Source organism: Myodes glareolus, chromosome 6, assembly GCF_982192425.1.
Source record: "Myodes glareolus chromosome 6, mMyoGla1.1, whole genome shotgun sequence".
In the NCBI taxonomy this organism is placed as follows: domain Eukaryota; kingdom Metazoa; phylum Chordata; class Mammalia; order Rodentia; family Cricetidae; genus Myodes; species Myodes glareolus.
In genome coordinates, this window is record NC_142031.1 from 106,726,724 (window position 1) to 106,747,253 (window position 20,530).

The 20,530-nt window shown below is 44.2% G+C and overlaps 1 protein-coding gene across 1 annotated transcript in view; it reads right to left on the minus strand.

Annotated features, from left to right (window-relative positions):
- Window positions 1-1,062: 1,062 nt before the first annotated feature.
- Chn2 (chimerin 2) overlaps window positions 1,063-20,530 on the minus strand; it is a 272,046-nt gene continuing 252,578 nt past the window's right edge. Inside the window, exons 8-13 of the mRNA XM_085691052.2 lie at window positions 14,722-14,806; window positions 10,785-10,958; window positions 8,648-8,725; window positions 6,848-6,985; window positions 4,852-4,957; window positions 1,063-2,887 (exon numbers count right to left, since the gene is read on the minus strand). Of these exons, the coding sequence (XP_085547178.2) occupies window positions 2,716-2,887; window positions 4,852-4,957; window positions 6,848-6,985; window positions 8,648-8,725; window positions 10,785-10,958; window positions 14,722-14,806 (753 nt within the window). The 3' untranslated portion in view covers window positions 1,063-2,715. The remainder of the gene's footprint in view (window positions 2,888-4,851; window positions 4,958-6,847; window positions 6,986-8,647; window positions 8,726-10,784; window positions 10,959-14,721; window positions 14,807-20,530) is intronic.

The window sequence follows — 20,530 nt, forward strand, 5'->3', positions numbered from 1 at the left end:
GACAGCCTTTCTTCCTGACTCTCTCTCCACCTCCAAATGCAGCCTCATGTTCCTTTCCTTGGCTGTCCTCAGCCACCATCCTTAACTTTCGCACCAGACCCAACCCACAGTCAAGACCAGGACTCTCAAAATCCATTCACAGTGATGGGGGGGGGGGTGAAAGGGGACAGCGGCCCCTCCCACCTCATTGCTGTCTTCTCCCACTCACCCTGCCCATCCCACCTCCCACGAATCATTTGTGGAAATCTTCAAAACTGCTTCTTCTTTGTAGGTGGTATTATCCCCTTGGAAGGAATGTGGAGCCAGGTAGGTGGAGCTGGACCAAGCTGCCAGGTAGTTTGGGTGACAGGTGTGGTGAGCAGGCTATAGACTAAAGTCCGGGTGTAGGGATCAGGTGCTAGGATCCCTTTGAGAAAGAGTCAAGTGAACATCATCATAGCACATTTATGAGCCATGTCCCAACATCCCTGAATGTTGCTGGGACTTCACTTTAACCCAAAACAAATTCTTCTCTGTTTCTTTCTTCCCAACTCCCATGTGATGATACCCACCCCCGCTCCACAACTGCCTCTACGAGAAACTATGAGAAAAATACATAACTTGTTATTTTGGGTCACACAGTCCTTTACAAAGTCATAATCTGAACATTATGGCCACATTTCCAGAGGTGCCAACTCATCCCCAGTCTCCCTCTTCTGCACCCTGCCTCCTGCTTCCGCCAGTCAGATCTGGTATCAGGCCAGTCAGTCTAGAATCAACACGGGCTTTCTGACTCCTAAATCCTTGTCCTTTGTTCAGGTCCAGCATCATTTTCTCAAAACTTTTACTGCTACATAACAGCGAGGGGGCATTGGTGCAATGAACCTTCCAAAGTGAAGAGCCTTTCCCTCCCGGCAGGCTGCCCAGGAGAAAGTGCACGGAGTAACAGGTTGCTTTGGGGTCACCCAGATGAACTGTAAACCCTTCAGGGTGGCTCAGAGGAGGTGGGGATTCTTTGAGGGGCTCCTCCTTTAACCTGTAGTTTGGTGAGACAGACTCCCCTGTCAAGATAGCACTCCAAAATGATGGACAGAACATTTAATATGCAGAATGCTTTTCCTTCTGTTTACACGGTCGTAAATTACAAAGTATTGCTCACTTCACAAAATAAAACCATTTCCAGATTATTTTTGACAGTAACAAGAAGCATAGAAGCCACAACGAACAAATCTGTACAGTTGTGAGGAATGCCGACAGTAGGGAACGGGTCAAAGTGAGCCCCAGGTGCCAAGACTCTGCCTGCACCTCTGCATTCTCCACCACCTTCGCACAGCAATCCTCTCCTAGGCGCTCCAAACGGGACAGGTCAGTACACGGGTCATCGTCTCCATCACCTTAACATGGCAGTTCTCTTCTGGACATTCCAAGCAAGACATGTCAGTACATGGGGCACCTCAGACAATCAAGGGAAAGACACCCGCAACTGGCTTTAAAAAAAGAATCTAGATTTACAGTTTTTGTTGTTTTTAAATATTTTGCCTAAGTTACAAATATAGAGATCCTGGTGTGAAAAACTCATGCTAAGATAAATATAGCCAATAGGATGGGTCTCTAGTAATAAAATGAAATCGTGTTAAATTATCTTCCCCACAGAACAACTTTATGACGGAAACACATTTGGTTAAAAAAAAACAAAAACCAACAAAACCCAACCTTATTTTTTCATAACTTAATGACAGGTTTATTATAAAAGAAAAGTAAGGAACAAGACAACAAAGATTCTGTAGGTTCGTGAGTCATCATATGTGGAAACGTAGCAAAGAACTTCCATTTCCATTGACATGGACTCGAAGGGCCCGGCGGAGGAGAGGGAAAGCGCCAACTTGCGGGGGGGGGGGCGCTAGGGGCATCCAAATGCCCTCAGGTCGCTCTGTGTGACAAGGCACACTCTGCGTGTTGTAAGACACACCCTGGAGATAGGGAGAGGCCACAATCAATTCCATAACACCCTTTGGGGAGTCACGCAATGCTTACAGAAAGGAAACCTGTGGATGCTCAGACCACGCTAGAGTCACTATGAACATACACTACCTCACAGCAGAAAGCCAGTGCTCAGGAGCATGGGCTGTGGAAAGCAGGGGCATGGGGGAGGGGCGAACTTCTATTGAAGCATGAATCAGGACAGAGGTATGTCAAGGTGATACTGCATTCACGGTCAACGTTCACCAGGCATCACAGCAAGAAAAGGGGGGGACAAGGGACAGGGCCATAACCAATGCACTGCATTGAGTTCTATTTGCTAAAATAAAATAACATTCTTGCAGCTAAAATAAAATACATTTTACAATATAGGTTTCATTTAACACTTAACATATAGAATTGTCTTCTTCTTTTGAAGGTGGAAAATGTATACTGTACCAAGTACCTTCATGAATCAAGTTCCCTTTTATTAATGGTAAGACTGACGTTTAAAGGTCTACTTTTTTTTTTAATAAGTTAAAGAAAGATTTATTAATCACTCTTCCAGCAAAACAGACATACATACGAGGCACGGCAAAAGACCCAAGGTAAGGGGTTTCCTACCCTCACCCTTGCTCTCACGTGGAGGAGGGAGACACAGTCCCCAACACTGCAGTCCACTGTGGTCTGGGAACTCCTACCACTTGTTTGAAAAACAAATCAAGTGTAAGAAATGTTTTTATTCCGTTGGCGCTACCAGCTCATTTCCCTGATAGATTAGAACAGAACATCTTCGTTTTCTATTAAAATCTGCACGATCTGCTTTTGGTACCGCATGTCATGGAGGGTCGTGAGAGTACTGTCCTCGGGGGGTCTCATCAGCGTGGGTCCGAAGACAATTCCCAGATTTTCTGCGTTCATTAAATTGTCCTTTTCATTCATGGTAACCCTGCAAGGCAAGCACAGAAACTTCAGGCAGATTGGCAGAAGGACTGATGTACTAGCTATGCATTTGGGGTCTGAGACCATCTCTGGGTCTCAGGAGGCTGCAAAAAAAAAGTGGAGACCAAGCATGGCAAGAAGACATCTTTTAAAGATAATTTTCTGATTTGTTTTCCTTTTTAAGTTATTGATCCGGCTTTCAGTCAGTAGAACTAAATGACTTACTAGGATCTACCGAGAACACAGTTTAAGGATTGGGAACCTGTCCTTCTTGAAGAAGAGTGTGCAAGAGTTATTTAGGCAACATCAGTTTGCAGGGGCAGAAGGTCACTAGCTGACCCATGGGGAAGTCTGGTTTTTGTCACCGCTTCGTACTGGTCTGCATGCTGGAGAGGGGGCTGAGTGTGGATTGGTACCACAGGAGAAAGACTGTTTGTAGAACAGGCTGCAATGTGTTTAGGAAGACCCTGGCTATTGTCACAGGGCAGGAGAATGGCTGGAATGTGGCCAGACTGGAGGGCAATTGTTTATTATGCCTAGTTCCCAAAGGATGAGGTACAGAGCAGTCATTATTGTTGGACCAGCATCCAGAAAAGAACCAAAGAGGTTTTAAAGAAGAAATCTAAGTCCTAAAGTTGCTTTACTGGTTACTTTGTGGAATGAATGGTGGTTTTCTAGGGTCTTGCCTTCAGGAATTTACTCTTTTAAGAGTGTTCATCACAGATAAAAAGGAGTAGGTTCTACAAAACCGAATAAGTATATTCTATGTTAAAAATGGGTTTATTTTTGCAGAGAAACAATCCCTTGCTCCTCTGTTTCTTCGTAGCAGATTCAAATTAACCGCTTAATGTTATTGTTGGTCAACTCAGTTTGCATCGTTCTCATGTTGCAGAGCTCAAAAAACAAGCAGCAGAGAGGCTGTTCTTCACTCTGGGAAGAGGGACCCCAATTGAGAAAAGATCTCCATCAGATTGGCCTATGGGGCGTTTTCTTGATTGATGATTGACATGGGAGGGCCCATCCCGCTGTGGGTGGTACCATCTCTGGGCAGGGGGTCCTCCACTGCGTCAGTAAACAGTGGCACACAGCACGAGGGCGAGGGGCGCCGTGTAGAACAAACCAGTGAGTGGAGTTCCTCCATGGCCTCTGCTTCAGCTCCTACCTCCAGGTTCCTGCCCTGCCTTCCCTCAGTGATGGACGATGGCATGGAAATGCTAGTCACATAAACCCTTTTCTCCCCTCCTTGCTTTTGGTCACAATCTTTATCACAGCAGCAGAAACCTAACAAGGACAGAAGTGAGTGCCCGAGAGCAGATGGCTGTCGTAATAGACCTGACCATGCTGTTTTTCTGAGGTCTGTGGAGCGTTTGGGATTTTGGGTTGGGAAAGCCATCAGTGCTCAGAGTCTAATGGGTGCTCTGTGTGATCTTGGGCGATAAGAACGTTGAGAACAGCGCAGACATGGAGGCCTGGCTCAGGAAGTTTCAGAAGGAAGCAAAGACTACCTCGGGGCTGTCCATAGAGTAGCTGGAATTGGGGTTCTGGTCTCCTGGGACTGAAGAATCCGCTGTGATTAAGAGACCAGCACTACAAAGTGAAACCTTTGCTTTTTCGGAGGGGACAGCGGTGCTGAAAAATCAGCTGTAACTAAAAAATCAGCATCATTGAGCTACAGTCTCCTGGGAGTGTGTCCCCAGGGTCAGCACACAGAAGTGCTGGTCCAGAGGGTGCCAAGGCTGTGTCTCATGCTGACAGCTGGACTTGGCAGTGGGAAAAGGTGTTAGTCTTCCTCTCTGGAGGAGACAGAGGCACCTTTAGAGGGAACAGAGCTGCATTCCTTGGGCTTCTCCAGTCCCAGTTTCTAGAGTCCGTACCACACCAGGAACGGCTCTGTCTACTTTCAGTGGAGTGCCCTAATGCCTCCCCACCCTGGGAAGATCGGGGAGGTCAGGCATGGAGATGTTGACCTACTTTTTGAGGTGGATCATCAGGTATCGCAGGGTCTCATAGTGGGCAGGAGGCAGCAGCATCAGGACCTCATGGACGGCTTCCAGCCTCTCATCTGCATTGGAGATTTCTATAAAGAACACAAAATCAACAGCGCTAGATACCAACAGTCCAGAAGGGCGATGAGAAGTCTGCTTTGTCTTTGTTGCAAACAGAGCATCTGACAAATTCATACAATCTCATATACTTTTTCACTCAGCTTCTTTGTGTCCTGTCTCATTCCAGAAAGAACTGAGGCTGAGCACTGTATATTTAAACAAACATCTGTGAAGTAAGTGGCTTTTATGCTCACCATCCAGGGAGCAAGAGTACTATAGGATTCCTAATTCTGGTGGCATATACACAGTTTCTGATGCCCTTCTGAGGCCTGAATTTGTTAAATCTACCAAAGCTCTATTTTCCTCTGTATTGTGTGATAGTGTGCCCTTGAAGTTGTCCAATGGCTCTTTCCTTCCCATGCCTCCATATCAAATACATTTTTCAACTCAAGGACATTGGCAGATGAGCCAATCAACAATGCATGTTGATCAATAATAAAGGCATGTTCACAAAGGCATGGCAAGGATTAATCTCATGTGCAGCCCAGGCTAGGAAGCAGATACTAGGCACATTAACAATGGAAGGAAGAGTGTATGAACTTGGGGCCACTGATAGGTATTGGCAGGCACTCAAGGAAAGCCTTTCTGTTATCCTGGGACAGAAACATTCTGCCGCTAGAACCTTCTCTATCTCAGACCACCAGAACCCAGGAAGAAATGGTCTTGCTAGGGGCAGAACCACAGCTCAACTGGAAAGTACACTGTGCATGGATCTTGTGGTAGTTTGAATGTAACTGACCTCCACAGGATATATCTAGCCCCCATAATCTCAGGGAGTGGCACTATTAGGAGGTGTGGTTTTGTTGGAGTGGGTGTGGCCCTGTCGGAGGAAGTGTGTCACTGTGAGGGCTGGCTTTGAGGTCTCCTATACTCAGAATACCATCAAGTTTGTCAATCAACTTCCTGTTGCTTGCAAGAAGTAGGACTCTCAGGTACTGTCTGTCTGCATGCCACCATGCTCCCACCATGATGATAATGGACTGAACCTCTGAACTGTAAGCAACTCACCACAATTAAATGTTTTTCCTTTATATGAGTTGTCACGATCATGGTGTCTTCACAGCAATAGAAACCCTAACTAAGACAGATCTCAACATACCCTTGCTTCCTGCTGTCAGGCATTAACATATATACTAAAACCTTTGAAGATATTTAATATCCCACAAAGTCAAAGAAAGTTCCTTAGAGGAGGCTCAGCTTCTCGCCCATGCATCTCAGCATCTAAATTCCTCCCGCGTTGTTACTCCCGTTACTAGGCAAAGTGTGGCCCCTTCTCTTGACATAACCTTCACTCATCCTCTCCCAAGAGCAGTGGGCCCGACAGGCCAACACTGAATGAGGAATTGTTGGCTGATGGTCCCCTCTACATAACCCAGGCCAGCTTTGATCTCCAGATCCTTCTGACTCTGCTCCTTCAGTACCATGATCATGCAGCTCTAACCCGGCTGCTTGTATTAATCTTGACCAGCGTGAACAGGCAGAGCCTGAATGTGGTTTTAGCTGATACACAAAGTGACTGTGCACAATGGACAGAAATAGTTTACATGTCCCTCCTTGGAGAACACTGATTTTTTTTTTTTTAATTACAGAAATTTACTCTCAGAAAATGCTAGAATCGGTCTCCCTGTGTTTGTGTCCAGGACATAGGGAGCAATGATGAAAGACAGAGCTGCCTGGCTCTCAGCTTCTGCCTATAGAGCCAGACGGGTATGGGCGTGGGATGTGTGGTGAGCGCTACCTGGGTTTCTATTTGCTGAACTTCTGGGCCCTCACCTGACAGGGCCAGTGCTCATGAAAGCCTTGGAAAAGCTCTGAGCTTTAAGTTTCCTGAGAGCAAGAGGCCTGTAGTTCTCTATACTTACTTGCTGCCTCTATAAATTTGGAATAGGTGTCATATGTGATGACGGGGATCGGTAAGTCTCTGAAGTACAGTTTCAGGGCTCCGGTGATGATGTTTATGTCTGGGTAGATGTTAGCCGAGATATCAGCCTTCTCACCATCTGCAAAACAGGGAATGGTTCAAGTCTCAATGAAATCTTAATTCACCAAGTCAAAGCAGGTACAGGGGAAGGAGAGCCAGCACTGAACGTGTCCTGGTAAGTCCCAGACTTTCAGCTCCTAATGTCAGGAGCCTGGGGTGACAGAAAGGACCCCAGCGAGGGTGGCATGGTGGTGAAGAGGGAGGACAGACAAGAGTACAGTAGGGTGGATCAGGAGCTTCTCTGGGTTCCAGCCCCTGCTAATGAGCCAACAGACATTGATCGCAGTAACTCCCTATTGTGGGCAGACCACTTCATGACAGAGCAACACTCTAGTATGAAGTGACATATGACGGTACACATGCATGGAATGCCAGAATGAAACCCATCATTCTGTGGCCCAATAATCTTTTTCTAATTTTTATGTTGTCTTTGCCAGTGTTTTTTGGCCTTGGACTAGAAGATGATACATACAAGTGATCACTGGATAGCTTTGGTTTCAGGCTCTCCAAAGCTCCTTTAAATCTGACCCTTCCTACTCATAGCACAGGTACAATGACATTTCTTATTAATTGTTATGATCATTCTCAAGGCATTTGTGTGTGCCTATGTGTGTGTCTATATATGTGGTATGTGTGTAAAGTGTATGTACATGTCTCTTGTGTGCACACATGGAACCGGGAATGACAGTGGTAGCCACCAAGACCCAGCTATCCTCCTATCTCCAAGCCCACAGTGCTGAGGTTACAAGCACCCATGAGACCATACCTACATCTTTATATGGGTTCTGGAGATTTGAACTCAGATCTTCATGCTCGCTCACCAAGTGCTCTTGCCTACTAAGCCATCTTCCCAGCACTCTGAAGCATTATATATTTTTTAAAAAATTACATTTATTTTTAGGGGGCCTATCTGTGCCATGGCACACACATAGCAGTCACAGAACAACCTGAAGGAGTCGGTTATCTCCTCCATCTTGTGGGTGTAGAGTACTGAACATTGGTTGTAAGGCTTGGTGGCAAGTACTCACTGTGCCATCTTGTTGGTCCTTAAGTCATTTTTTTAACTCTAAAATTTTACTATTAGTATCAATCTATTTCACCTAACATAGGTCATGAGATTTCTTTTTGGAAAAATATTGTTCAATTGTATGGAGAGTAGTAACCTGCTGTATGTGGAGAATTAAAAGCATAAATGCCTTAGCAAATGGTTCTAAATTTTCCAAGAAGTCATAAATAACTAAAAGCACAAACCAAGACATTAAATGCATAGCAGATATGACAGACTATTGAACAATATGATGGTTAGAGCCAAGGCTCCTGGACAGTGTGTGTCCCTTAAGAATAAAGAACTTATCTCCTGAACCTATGCTTTCATCCCCAGCTCCCTTCTCTGGAATCCTGAGAGAAAAGCTATCCATAAGACCCTGAAATGAGGATGCAGCCAGCATTCTGTGATGGTATGAGGACAGGCTTCCCACTCAAATCTTTCTCACACCTTCCTTCTGGGGTTACCTGTCTACCGAAATACTTCTCCCAGAGAATGTTAAAGCATGGTTCTTCCTACTTCTTAAGAATGACTCTCAGTAGTTTCCAGACCCCACTTCCACTGTAAGTGAGCTCTCGTTCCTGCATTGATGGTACCAGGATAAGTCAGGCAGCATTAAAGACAGCTCACACTCACCTCTGTCAAACGCCATCTTGACATCTTCGATGTGTTCTGTGAACCCAGAGACTCTGTAAATCCCTTCTGACTTCAATCCTGCAGGGCAGGGGAGAGCAATAGAGATGGGGAGGACCTTAATTTTGGTGTCCCATGGTATCTAAAAAGCCACTCTAATTTTCTACCTGCACTGAGTGCTGGCAGGAACTGAGCAGATTTGGTTAGTGATCTGATCGACGCATCCTGCTTTGTTGCCTAAGAACCTGGACTTTTCCTACCAAGCTTCACTTGAGTCTGTCTTCATCTGCTTGTTGGAGATGGGCTGCTCAGTGGAGACTGGGTCTTCCTCCTGCCTGGGTGCACAGTGAGCTGAGATCTAAGATTCTCCCTAACTACCTTTGGTCATCAGACTTCCTCACACCTATTTCACCAATGCAGGCAGAGCTCGGCTTTCTCCCTGGCATCTCATTCAGCCATGTGGTGTACTTTACCTAGCTACCCTTGGAGAAAGCTAAATTTTATAGCCTCTTGTGTTTAATCATAAGAGAGACAGTATGCTAACCTACCAAGCATGCTTGAAATCAAGCAATTCTATTCTGTCTTCGGATAACTAAGCGTATAAATAGATATGGTAAAGTTAAATTCCATTTAATAGTTTGAAAACTCAATCAGAATGTATTTTGCCTTCTTGAGTATACCGATGTGTTAAACACATGCTAAAACTTAGCTGGCTCTCCTACCCAGTGGGTGATATATAAGACTCAAGTAGCAGGAGGGTTAGAGGATCAGATTCTATCTATAAAATTGAACTGGTGTCAAAACTGAGCTACAGCAAAAAGGGGTGAACTATATAGTTTGTCTAACTCTTGATAACTAACATGCATTCCTGGGTTTCAATTTTTACTTTCATGGCATATGTAATATTGTAATATCTGCCATGTGGGAGAGTCTGTATTGAATACAAGGGATGGGTGACTCTGCTTTTTTCCCGGGGACCACAACAGGCATGTGTAATCTCATGAGACTCTCCTCTCTCATGGCAGCCATGTTTAATCCTAGCTCTGCTCTCTTATGCTTGCTTAATTTTAGCTCTACCAGCTCATGGCAGACATGCTGAGTTAATCTCTGTGTTCAGCACCCACTGATGAAATTGCACTGCAAGTGACCTGCAAGACAAAACTTGGGGGCCACTCTGTTCCGGTTGGGTACATGCATTGCCAAAGAGGTTGTTTACAGGACACGGTGGTGGACGTACAGTCCTTAGAGAGGGGAGAGGACATCTAGGGAGCCCCCCTCAGAAGCTGATGACTGGAGGCTGTCCTGAGAGATGGGCTGCGGTTGGAAGAGCAGCAGAGGCTGCCAGCCAGCCTTCCAGGATTTGTTTTCTTGTCTCCCTACTCTAAAGGAACACTTCGTTTCGAAACAACATCCACTGTAGTGGCCACTCATCTCTTTTGCTTAGTTTTGTTTACTGTAGATACAATGTGACCAGTCACCCCACATTTCTCCTGTCATGCCTTCCTGTGATGAACTGTACTCTCAAAGTGTGAGCCCAATAAATGCTTCCTTTCTTCAGTTGCTGTTGTCTGGTATTGTTACAGCAATGCAGGAAGAGTGGAAGGAACCAGCACACCCTGTGCCCTGGATGCTGGGCACTGCACAGGTCCCTCGTATAGGTCGGCTTGTTTTGATCCTCAGCACCACCTTCTGGGGTACAACTGATTTCACTCACTTTACAGAAGAGGAAGCATTTCCAGAAAGGGAGCAAATTCCTTGTTGAAAGAACCCAGGGTGAAGACATCCGTCTCTGTGACCTGTGCTGCTTTGGATACAGTGTTGTGTTTATCTGTCCCTCTGATGCTCCAATCTACCACCTTGAGGTTGAGAATGGAGACTTCCATATCATCAATATCTAGAATGTATTTAAATGCTCAGTAAACATTTGCAGAATGTGAGCATGCATGACTTCTATAGGAATGGGAACTAACGATATTGGTTGGCTACAGTATATTTAGCTGTGTGTTTTTGCGTGTGTAAAAGTCACTGTCATAACAGGGGCAGTAAAGTGAGTCGGTTTCCTCAATGAAAATGACAATCAATGTAATACAGTAAGTATAATATAATTAATATAATAATAGAATGATAGTATTTTACAAACCTCTCGCTTCAATTTCCCGAATACAGATGTCGACTACCATGGGTCTCTGAGTATTGTGAGCTTTTACGAGTGTGGTGAGGTCACAACAGTAGACTTTCTTGATCCTCTTGAGATCAGGCTGGCAGTCGTTGGGGACATGCTTGGAACACTGTTTGTGGACATTTAACCCACAATCTGTCAACAAAGAAGCCACATTAGCCTTGTTGGGTCTTTTGTCAAATCCCAGGACAAATTATATGCTGCCAAAATACATATTACAGTACCCAAGGGTTTGAAGATCTTTCCTGGAATATCCATCCCATCAGAAGATGGAACTTCCCACTAGATAAGCATAAGATTCATCCAGACTATGAAGCTTGATATGACTCAACGGTCCTGTCCTTATGACTGCCTCTGTTTCATAGACCCAAAGAGCAGAACACCTTGCTGAGATGACCAGGGTGCTAATAGACCTTTTCTCTTCAGACTGGGGTTCCTGGGGAGTCCGTAGTGAGCTCTGGGGCATAGATTCTCAAAGTTAGTCTTGGCTCATTAAGGGCATGGAGACTCATTCTAGACCATGCCTTTAACTCCCGGATGCTCTTTTGTAGGATACATAATAACTCTGTCTGCAGAACTGTCTGCTCTTTGGTTTGCACCCTGCCCTTCCGGAAGTCCACTCTGGAGTTTTTAGTCTTTCCTGCTGGCAGATGGAGTGGGCCATTCCTTTTCTGCTTGCTGTTCTGTGACAGAGTGGAGGGGACGTTGCCCTGTACCCCGTCCAGTACAGTGTCTGAGAGCTGATATTTGACGACAAGGCCTTGTAATATGATGATTACAGTAATTATTTATAAAGCTTATATCCAGAGCCAAAGCCGCAAAGGTGCTTTTAAGTTCAATGCACAAATTAAAAGCCTTGTTAGCAGCTGGTATCCACCAACGAACTTTCTCCACAATTACGTGACACAGTTTGCCTTCTGGAAAAATGAAAGTTTAATGACCAAGTTGCTCAATGTGAATGTGCTCAGTACTTAAAATGTCTTCTCGTTGTTTCTCCTAGGTATAAAAATGGTATTTCTATACATATACATTATTGTACATGCACAATAATGAATATTGCGGTCAGTTGCTTATAAAAACAGTGTTAACCACAGCGGAGGTCTGATGCGTGCTGACGCCTGCGCAGTCCCCAACGTTGATTCCCAGGTAACAGTTCTGGGCTCAGTTCTCTGCCCTCACTTTCAAAGGAAAAGTTCTAACCATCTTAGCTTAATCAGAATGTGAAATTCAACTAAATTCACGTACAAGTCAGTTTCATTTTGATGGAGCTACTGAGCGGGTGTAAATTTAAATTTGGTCTGAGCTAGCTAGAACCGGTTTTCTTCCTGGGATCCTGGTTTATAAGGTGGGGATTACGCCAGCACCGGGGGATCATGAAGGTCAAACAGGGGCATAGTGCCTCCGACTATGAGAATAAAGCATGTAGGTACACGGAGAGGAGACATGGGGCCTGCCTGGCTGTTCTTCCGTTAGGGAATTTTATCGAATCTTACAGACTTCAATTAAAATTTTATTTTTGTTAAATTGTAGCAGAATAGACATAAGGTATATTTACAGTGTTAACCACTGAATTATAATTTATTTATATTCAATTTCTTAAAATTAAAATTAATTTTTAAATAATTTAATAATTATTTAACTTAACTATTTGTTTGCTTATTTATTGCAGAAAAGGTCTCATTGTGTATCCCTGACTGGCCTGGACCTTGCGACATAGGCCAGGTTGGCCTCTACCTCACAGATATCCAGCTGCTTCTGCATTTTAAAGTACAAAGTTAAGTGGCATTAAAACCATGGTCACACAGCTACTGCCGCCACCTGCTGTGAAAGCCTGTGCGTTCCGACAGCACTCGAACTTGATGCCCACCAAACAGTAACCCCACACACACACGCACCCTAAACTCACTCACTGGCAGTGCCAGCCAGTCGAGTCTTACCTAGATTCTAACAGCTGCATTCCTTTGCACTTTGCTTGGCTTTCCTGTCTTTTCTAAGACCGATGCGTACTCCATTGTGTGCCTATGCCATGTTATCTGTTTGTCCGTCAGTGGGGTTGGATTCTATCTATCTTTCATCCACCATGAATAATGTTTCTCTAAGCATGGGCCTACAAGTGTCTGGTGCAGACACTGCCTTTAAATGTTAGGATTACATGGCAATTCTGTGCTTAGTTTTCTTACAAACTTTAAGACATTTAGTTTATTTATTTATATAGAACACAGATCCTATGGAAATTAGGATGCTTAAAGCAAATTTAAAATCTGGACCATTAAAAAAAACTACATTGTGGAGAACTGAGGCCTGTGGCGACTCCTTTGACTATGGATGGCCAGTGTCTAGTCTCATGCTCTTCGGGGAAATATTAGATCAAAAGGTAACCACTGGAGACAACTTAACACTATAACCTTACATTATGTTTCCTTTCAAACAAAATAGAAACGGAAACAAACAAAAAATCTCAGAACTCTTCCACCCTACAGAAAGTCGCTGATTACAGCTAACTGGAGTCCAGAATCCTCTTTCCATAATATTGACTTTGGACCAATTTCCTGCAGAAACTGGATACTATCTGTGACAAGGGATATTTTGGTACGTCTAATCTGACAGCCCTAACTAACAAGCACAGAGTAATGCAAGTGCTGGATCCCCACACTCAGGCCTGGAGCTGTGGGAAGCCTGTGAAGCCTTGCCTGTCTGTTCTGTGTTCAGCGGGACATCCTGGAGAGGTGGTTTCTGATGTGGGTTTGCCATCTGCCTCAGGACTCAGGATGGGAAGCTAGAATTCCTCACACAGCAGTTAGGCACTGACATGGGGTGGCTGTGCCTATAGAAGGGACGTTAAGAAAGCATCTTATAGGCAGAAAGGAAGGTGGAGAATACATGATCCCTTGAGCTAAATGGGGACCACTGAAAGAGGCACCCCTCAGCGGGAGTCATCAGCCGATTCTATTCATCATGTCCTAGGAAGGAGGCAAGCAGCCACAGAATCTGTGGTATTCCAGTCAACACCAGAGGCAGCTGCTCTTGCTCTCAGCGCCAGTGTGTGCCAGGAAAAGCATGGCAGGGTGAGCGGGGAAGCCCAGCTAACATGCTGGTTTGGCAGCCCTCCGCATTTTGTTCAGTGTCTCTGAAGGAAGATGCGTCCCATGACATTTGCAGCTGGGGTTCGCACACAGTTCTAGATGGGAAACACCTCGGGGTTCAAACTACTTTGCAGTGTGTGAAAGCAAAATGGATTTGATCAAAACACACTGTATGAAATTTTCAAAGGATGAAGTAAAACATTTAAATTATTTTTAAATTTAAACCTTAAATTATTTAATGGACATGATTTCACTATCAACGTGATGGCAAAGAACCGGATGTGAGCTCTGGACCGTCGCTGCTTTTAAACTGATGTTTCACCACCCAGCATCCGGCAGCTAGCCGTTGCCTTTAAGACTCCATCTCTTTTTCATTTAGTAGGAGATAACCACATCTTCCTTTGGCTCTGCTGGTGAGGGTGCAGGGCATGGTTGATGTTGGGGCTAGTGTTTGTGGCAAATACTCACGGTAGTCACCTCTGTTCTTTTTTATGTCTTGTCTGCTAAACTAAAATGGGATAGGAAAGGTATATAATATATAGGAAAGATATATAATAAAATGGCTTTTTCAAAATCTATACAGTTTCATTAGAATGTATTTAAATCATTTTCTCTTAAGGGCTATGGCCCGTTTGGGGAGGCAGGTACATTTTAAGGAAGTGTACTTGTTTGGTAACTTCTCATTGTATGAACTTAAGTTTATACCAGCTGGATTTCTGAGCTCATCCAAGCACAGTCCCTAGCTCTGAAGGTTGCTTCCCACTCAACAAGGTGGCACTTTATGTAACAAGAAGAGGACAAAGTTTTGTGTCTACCTGAACAGCGAACTCCTTGGGCGATGAGCCCCCACATGAAATTGGCACAGTATTCACACCAGTGTGGGCCTCGGAACGTGTGCACCTGCGGGGCAGACAGAAGAGCACAGAACATTCAGTCGCCTGGAGGCACCGAACCTGACACAGAGCCTCGGCAGCAGTAAGGCAGGGTTGCATACTGTTCTGAAAGAAACAGACTTTGATCTTTGAAATTCTTCATGGATCCAGCATAACCCGACACAGGCAGAATGTGGACGAAAGAGTGAGACCACAGAAATATACAGAGATGGAATGAGACTATCACACCCCAAACAAGGCTCTAGGGGTGCAAACCCAAGATAGCCTAAGCTGGTGGGTAGGTTGCTCCATCCCGCATTTAGCTCAGCAAGTTGTTTTGGGCAGAAGATCTCAATTACTGTGTCCTCTTGACTGAAGTTGCCCCATTCAGGTGTAGAATTTCCAGTCAGATATAAATAAGCCATGATTATGTGATAATTAAAAGGTTTCAAGGCTTTGAGCCACTTCCAGAAAAAGGCATTTAAAAAAGTAAAGGAGTTGGCGAAAAGTGCAGGCTTACGGGCCCACGGAGTGGCTTTTCCGAGGGTCAGGGACTATATTCAACCAGCCCTGCAATGGCTTTCAGATGAGTAAGTTGGAAGGCTTTCTGGCTGGCCAAAGTGCTGGTCTTACTGTTCAGTATCTCAACCAGCTCTTAAATATTCCAGTTGTTACAAAGTAAGGATGGTTTTAGCTTAGGTTATTCAGGTGCCGTACCACGTATTAATCCGTGAATCAACAGAGCACAGCACAGCATCACACAACGCGAAACAAAACTGTTCTCCAGCACTGAGGAAGTTCAAAAGGCAGAAGTAGAAGAGTTCTTGCTATCGAACCTGGCCAAGACGGGCTGAAAACCATATAGACAGTGTATCGAGGAGAACATGAATCTATGTAAAAAGGTTCTGTATTTTTAACATAGTCATAGCAAAACTTCTTGAAAGCTAAGATAAGCCAGACAATATTTTTAACAAGGAAGGGACCAATGTATTACTACTTTTTAAGAATACTATTCTTAGCAATCAAACAAACAAACAAGCCAAAATAACAAATATTGTCACAGTTTGGGAAGGTGAGCGCTCCCTGAGGGGAAACAGCTGACCTGATACTCCGAGGAAGGGGCAGCCCATCAGATTCCTTTGCTCATCTACACATTCTGGCAACTGTGCTGGCAGAGTGGCGAGCCACACCAGCCTCCCAGGGGAACTCAAGCATGAATGACAACAGCGAAAGAAAAGCATGGGACAGAATCTGAAGGAGCGCCTTATGACCACGGCTTTGTGCAGTGAAACTAAGTTCTATCTGCCTTTTGGGTATTCTAGCTCATTAAGTTGCCTAGGACATTGTTTCTGTTTGGAAAAACGGTGACACCAGTCTTAAAAATCGTTTTTACTTGAATGGAGAGTGGTCCATTTGGGTATGATCCTAACCCATGACAAAGCACTCCTTGTAGGCATGCAGAGAATCCGTGAGGCGCTTGCATTTTCCAAATGCCACCATTCATTTCTAGGCCCACTGAAACAGAACTCCGTACTAAAAGAATTCTTGGGGAAAACGAGCCACCAAGAGTAGAACATGTTATGAATTCATCAACCATTAATATTTTACCAGAAAAGGGCTAAAGGTGCCAGTTAATTTTGGCAGTAAAGCTGATTATTTATATACTGTTGAAATTGTACCATAAGGTAAAATAATATATAAGTTAGAGTCATAGGGAAAGGGCTACAGAAGAAAGGTGGGGCTGCTACTAGAGTGAGAAAAATGGGGCATTTTCCTAGATGGTCCTGGTAACTCAGAAGAGGAGAATAGCTGGTTCCGTACAGAAAGGTCAGGGGACATTCTGGGCAGAAGGACTTCTGGAGACTTTGTAGGAACTAAAGAACTCGGTGTGATTGGAAATTCAAGGCTGATGTGGCTAGAACAGAGAGAAAGAGGAGAGGAATGGGAGATGAAGGGAGGGTAGAAAAGGGAAAGCCCCTGGGGTGGCAGTGAGGGACAGTAGGGGGACAGGTCTCAGACTTTCTTAGTGATGCAGATTTGGAGCAGGCTCAACAAGGCATTCCTGCTTGAAATGGAAAAGCGATTCTTTCATAAGATCATTCTGAACCTGTGTTGAACGTGGGTGAGAAGATGTCAATGCTGGGACAGGTTTGGAAGGGGCAGAGTAGTCTTGTTGAGGAACCATAAAGGCTAAAGCAGAAGGCTGGAAGGAAAGATGGTAAGGGCTTGTATATTTTGAACATCAAATTTGTGCAACCTCACAGCAGAATGTACGTGGGTCTCTGATGAAGAGAGGGGGTGGGGAAGAGTTTTGAATGATCCCTTGTTCCCCCCTTAGGAACCAGGTGGAAGATAATGCCATCTGATGAGGTGGGGAAGATCCTTTAGTGGGGAGAAGTTTAGGGCTGGCTTTGGGTAGGCTGAAGACAATGCTGTCATGCCAAAGTGTTAGTTAAAGCAGGAAGTCACATGAATTTAGTGGCTTGCAGGAGGAGTGGGGGTGACAGAGATGGATGTGGACATCTCTGAAAAAAAGTAGATGGTGCTTTAACTGGACAAACAAATTAAAAAGTATTAAGGGTAGGGAGGAGAAAGCAAATGGGGAGAGGTTGTGCCTGGTCCTCTATTCTCCACTACTTGAAGAAGAAGCCAACAGGTGAAGACTGCTTTAGGGAAGGGGTAGGCCACCATGTTGGATGCTGATAAGACATCCTAGTAGGGATGTACTTAGATGTTGATTTGGGTACAGGGAAGTCATTGGAAACCTTGTCAGAAACAGTTTCTTTGGAGATTGAACACAGACTTAAGGGTTCAACCTGAACTGAAGAGTTAAGTGGGGAATAATGAACTAGAGAAAAATGTAGGAAAATCCATGAAGGAGCTTGGCTAGCCGGGCTTGGCAGTTTAGGGAAGCTAAAGAAAGGGGACTGAACGTTTAAGGTCCATCTGGGCAACAGCAAGACTATCACAAAAAGCAAAAACAAACCCACTTCATTCAGTTAGTTCTGTCCACATGTGCATGGGTATAGAGCCATCCATCACGGGATCATGGGAAATCTATCAGTGGCCACGCCCTCAAAAAACAACGACCCTCTCACTCTTCAACAGTAACTGCCAATAACTCCGTGGTAAGGGGTTTATATGGTCGTATTTCATTTTATACACATATAAATGTCTCAAGAATAAAGAAAGTTACAGTAAAAACAAAAGCATGGCAAGATCTAAACTATGAAAAGGAAAGGGGTCTCAGGATGCGGCTCAGTGGCAGATGCTGGCTCTGCAAGCTGGAAGTCTTAGGTTTGGTCCCCAGTACTACAGAAGGAGGCTTGGCTATGATGCTGCTCAGGGAGAAAAGACAGTACACAGGAGTTGTGGGCTCGAGAGACAGTGCTTTGAATGACACCAGGGCACACTGAACTGTCAGTGGACTGATATAATAAGTCACTGTAGGTGCAAAATAGGCAAATATACACAAAGACATGATGATCCTGAGAAGCCGAGAAATGGTGAAGTACTGGAAATGGACATGTGCAATACGGAAAGAGAAGAATATTTAAGATTTTCCAGAATTAGTAAAAGGTACAAAAACATCATCTTAAGAAATGTGAAATGAGTTTGAAACCAAGTACATAAAAACAATCTGTCACCACACAGAAAGCAGTAACGCTACTCAAACCTGAGCCCTGAAGACATGACACTTGCTTGGAAAAGGAGAACAATTAAGGTGAAGACAGGCTTTTTCTTCAGCAAAAATGAGATGATACAAGATAGAATAAATCCATCACATCATGAGCTTACCTTTCATACCCACTTAATTATAGAGAAGGGTAGTAAGATAATGATATTTTCTGACGGACAAGAAGCACTCTCAAGCCTCATGCAAAAGAACAAAGGACATGCTTCCCTGAGTGGCAGAAATCAGAGAAAGGGATGCGACTCCAGATGCAGTGGTAAGGGAGGTAATGAAAATGAGCCAGTCCCTCGGATCTATCTGCAGACAGCATCAGCACTAATAGAGTGAGTTTCAGGGATTCAGCAGCAGGTCGGCAAATGAAAAGGACTGAATGTGGGCAAAAGTTGAGTCACTGCATCGTCTTTACACTTTGGGAGATGTAGGAAGAACTATTTATTAACTGAGGATGTTTTAAATAACTAGAGGCAAAGTGGTTTTCTTTCTTTCTTTTTTCTTTTTGAGTGCATAGAAAAACAAGGCATAGATTCCATATACTAAGAAAATGTCCACAGGGGAAAAAGACACACAGATTTGATCGAGCCAATAAAAAGTAAGAAAAAGTAATAAAACCAGTGAGCACATGTAAAATATTTGTAATTCTCTAATGACCTACTCAGAGGAAAAAGATTTGCAGATGGTATTTAACAAATATTTACAAGAAACACACTCAAAAAACAATGTCAAAGAAATATTGGAGTCAAAAAGATGTACCTCAAAAATGTGACTAGCCCGGTGAACTTAATAAGCCAGACACGCCTATTTGTGTATTTAGTCATAAAAGGGCCTAACGTTAGTATGTTTTACTAGAAAGACATAACTACTTTGAGCTTGCATGAATATGACAACACAATTTCAAAAATCTAAAATAAACATGGAAAAATTGCAAGGAAAAGTTGACAATTCTACCATTATGAGTTCAACATTTATTTACCAAAACTGATAAATAGCTGTTGTTAATAGATGAAAAAGGAAAGGAAATTTATACCCAACCATTCAAAGAATGTACGTCCCCCCCAAAAAAAAAAACCACACAGAGCATTTACACAAGCTAACTGCTAACTATAACGTGAGTCAGTCATAAAGACACAGCAGCAGCCCTCCCAGTATACTGTGTGTAGTAGACTTGGCACCCCGCAGTGACAATCACACCTCAGACAGGTAAGCTTCTCATTCAGTATGGGAAGGTGACGGAGAGCTGAAAGGCACTCTACCAGAGTCACCTGCGACCTTTGCATCATCTCATTATGTCTATGCTTATTGAGTTCACATGCAGATGGCTATCCTTGTACAGGCCTAGCTGAGAGACAGCAGAGAAACAAGCAAACCCTGCATCCAAGGATTTCAACATCTAGAAGGATAAAGAGGTAACAAAAGCGATTCCGTGTCAGGTGATGTGCTTGATCACGTAAGACGTTCTATAACACAATGACAGAGAATAACAAGTTCTTGCAAGGAAAAAGAGTTAAGTGTACAGAGTTTAGACGGATAGAAGGGCACCAGACTGGGAACCTTCTGAGTGAGTAGGAGGGCTCACTCCCGTGGACGGGTGAGCGCTTGACAACATTCCGAGGTAAGACAGTGTAATGGAGGACCTAGGAAGGCGGGCTTGGGCGTTGAAACTCAGTTGTTTCTGATGAGGGACGTAAGCAGGGGGATGATACAAACAAAGCTACCTGGAGCATATCTGGTGCATCACCGGCGCCAAAGTCAAAGCGCCAGGTTCAGTAGTTAGGGAAGCAGTTTCCGTACTTACTGCACACAGATGAGGGGACTAACTACTAACTACTTCCAGAAACAAGGGGCTGTCCATCACACAATTCTAAGCTTCACTTCTGTCCGTCGTACACAACGTCATCTGGCACATCAAAACTGCGTATAGTGCTTATCAGTCCTGCCCTGTCTTTCCCAATACCCAGCCCATGGGCAAACGAAAAATGCAGGTAGACCCCACAAGGAACAAGTGACTCTCCACGTCCCTAACATAGTCCCACACTAGTAAAACAAAATACAAATGAGGGG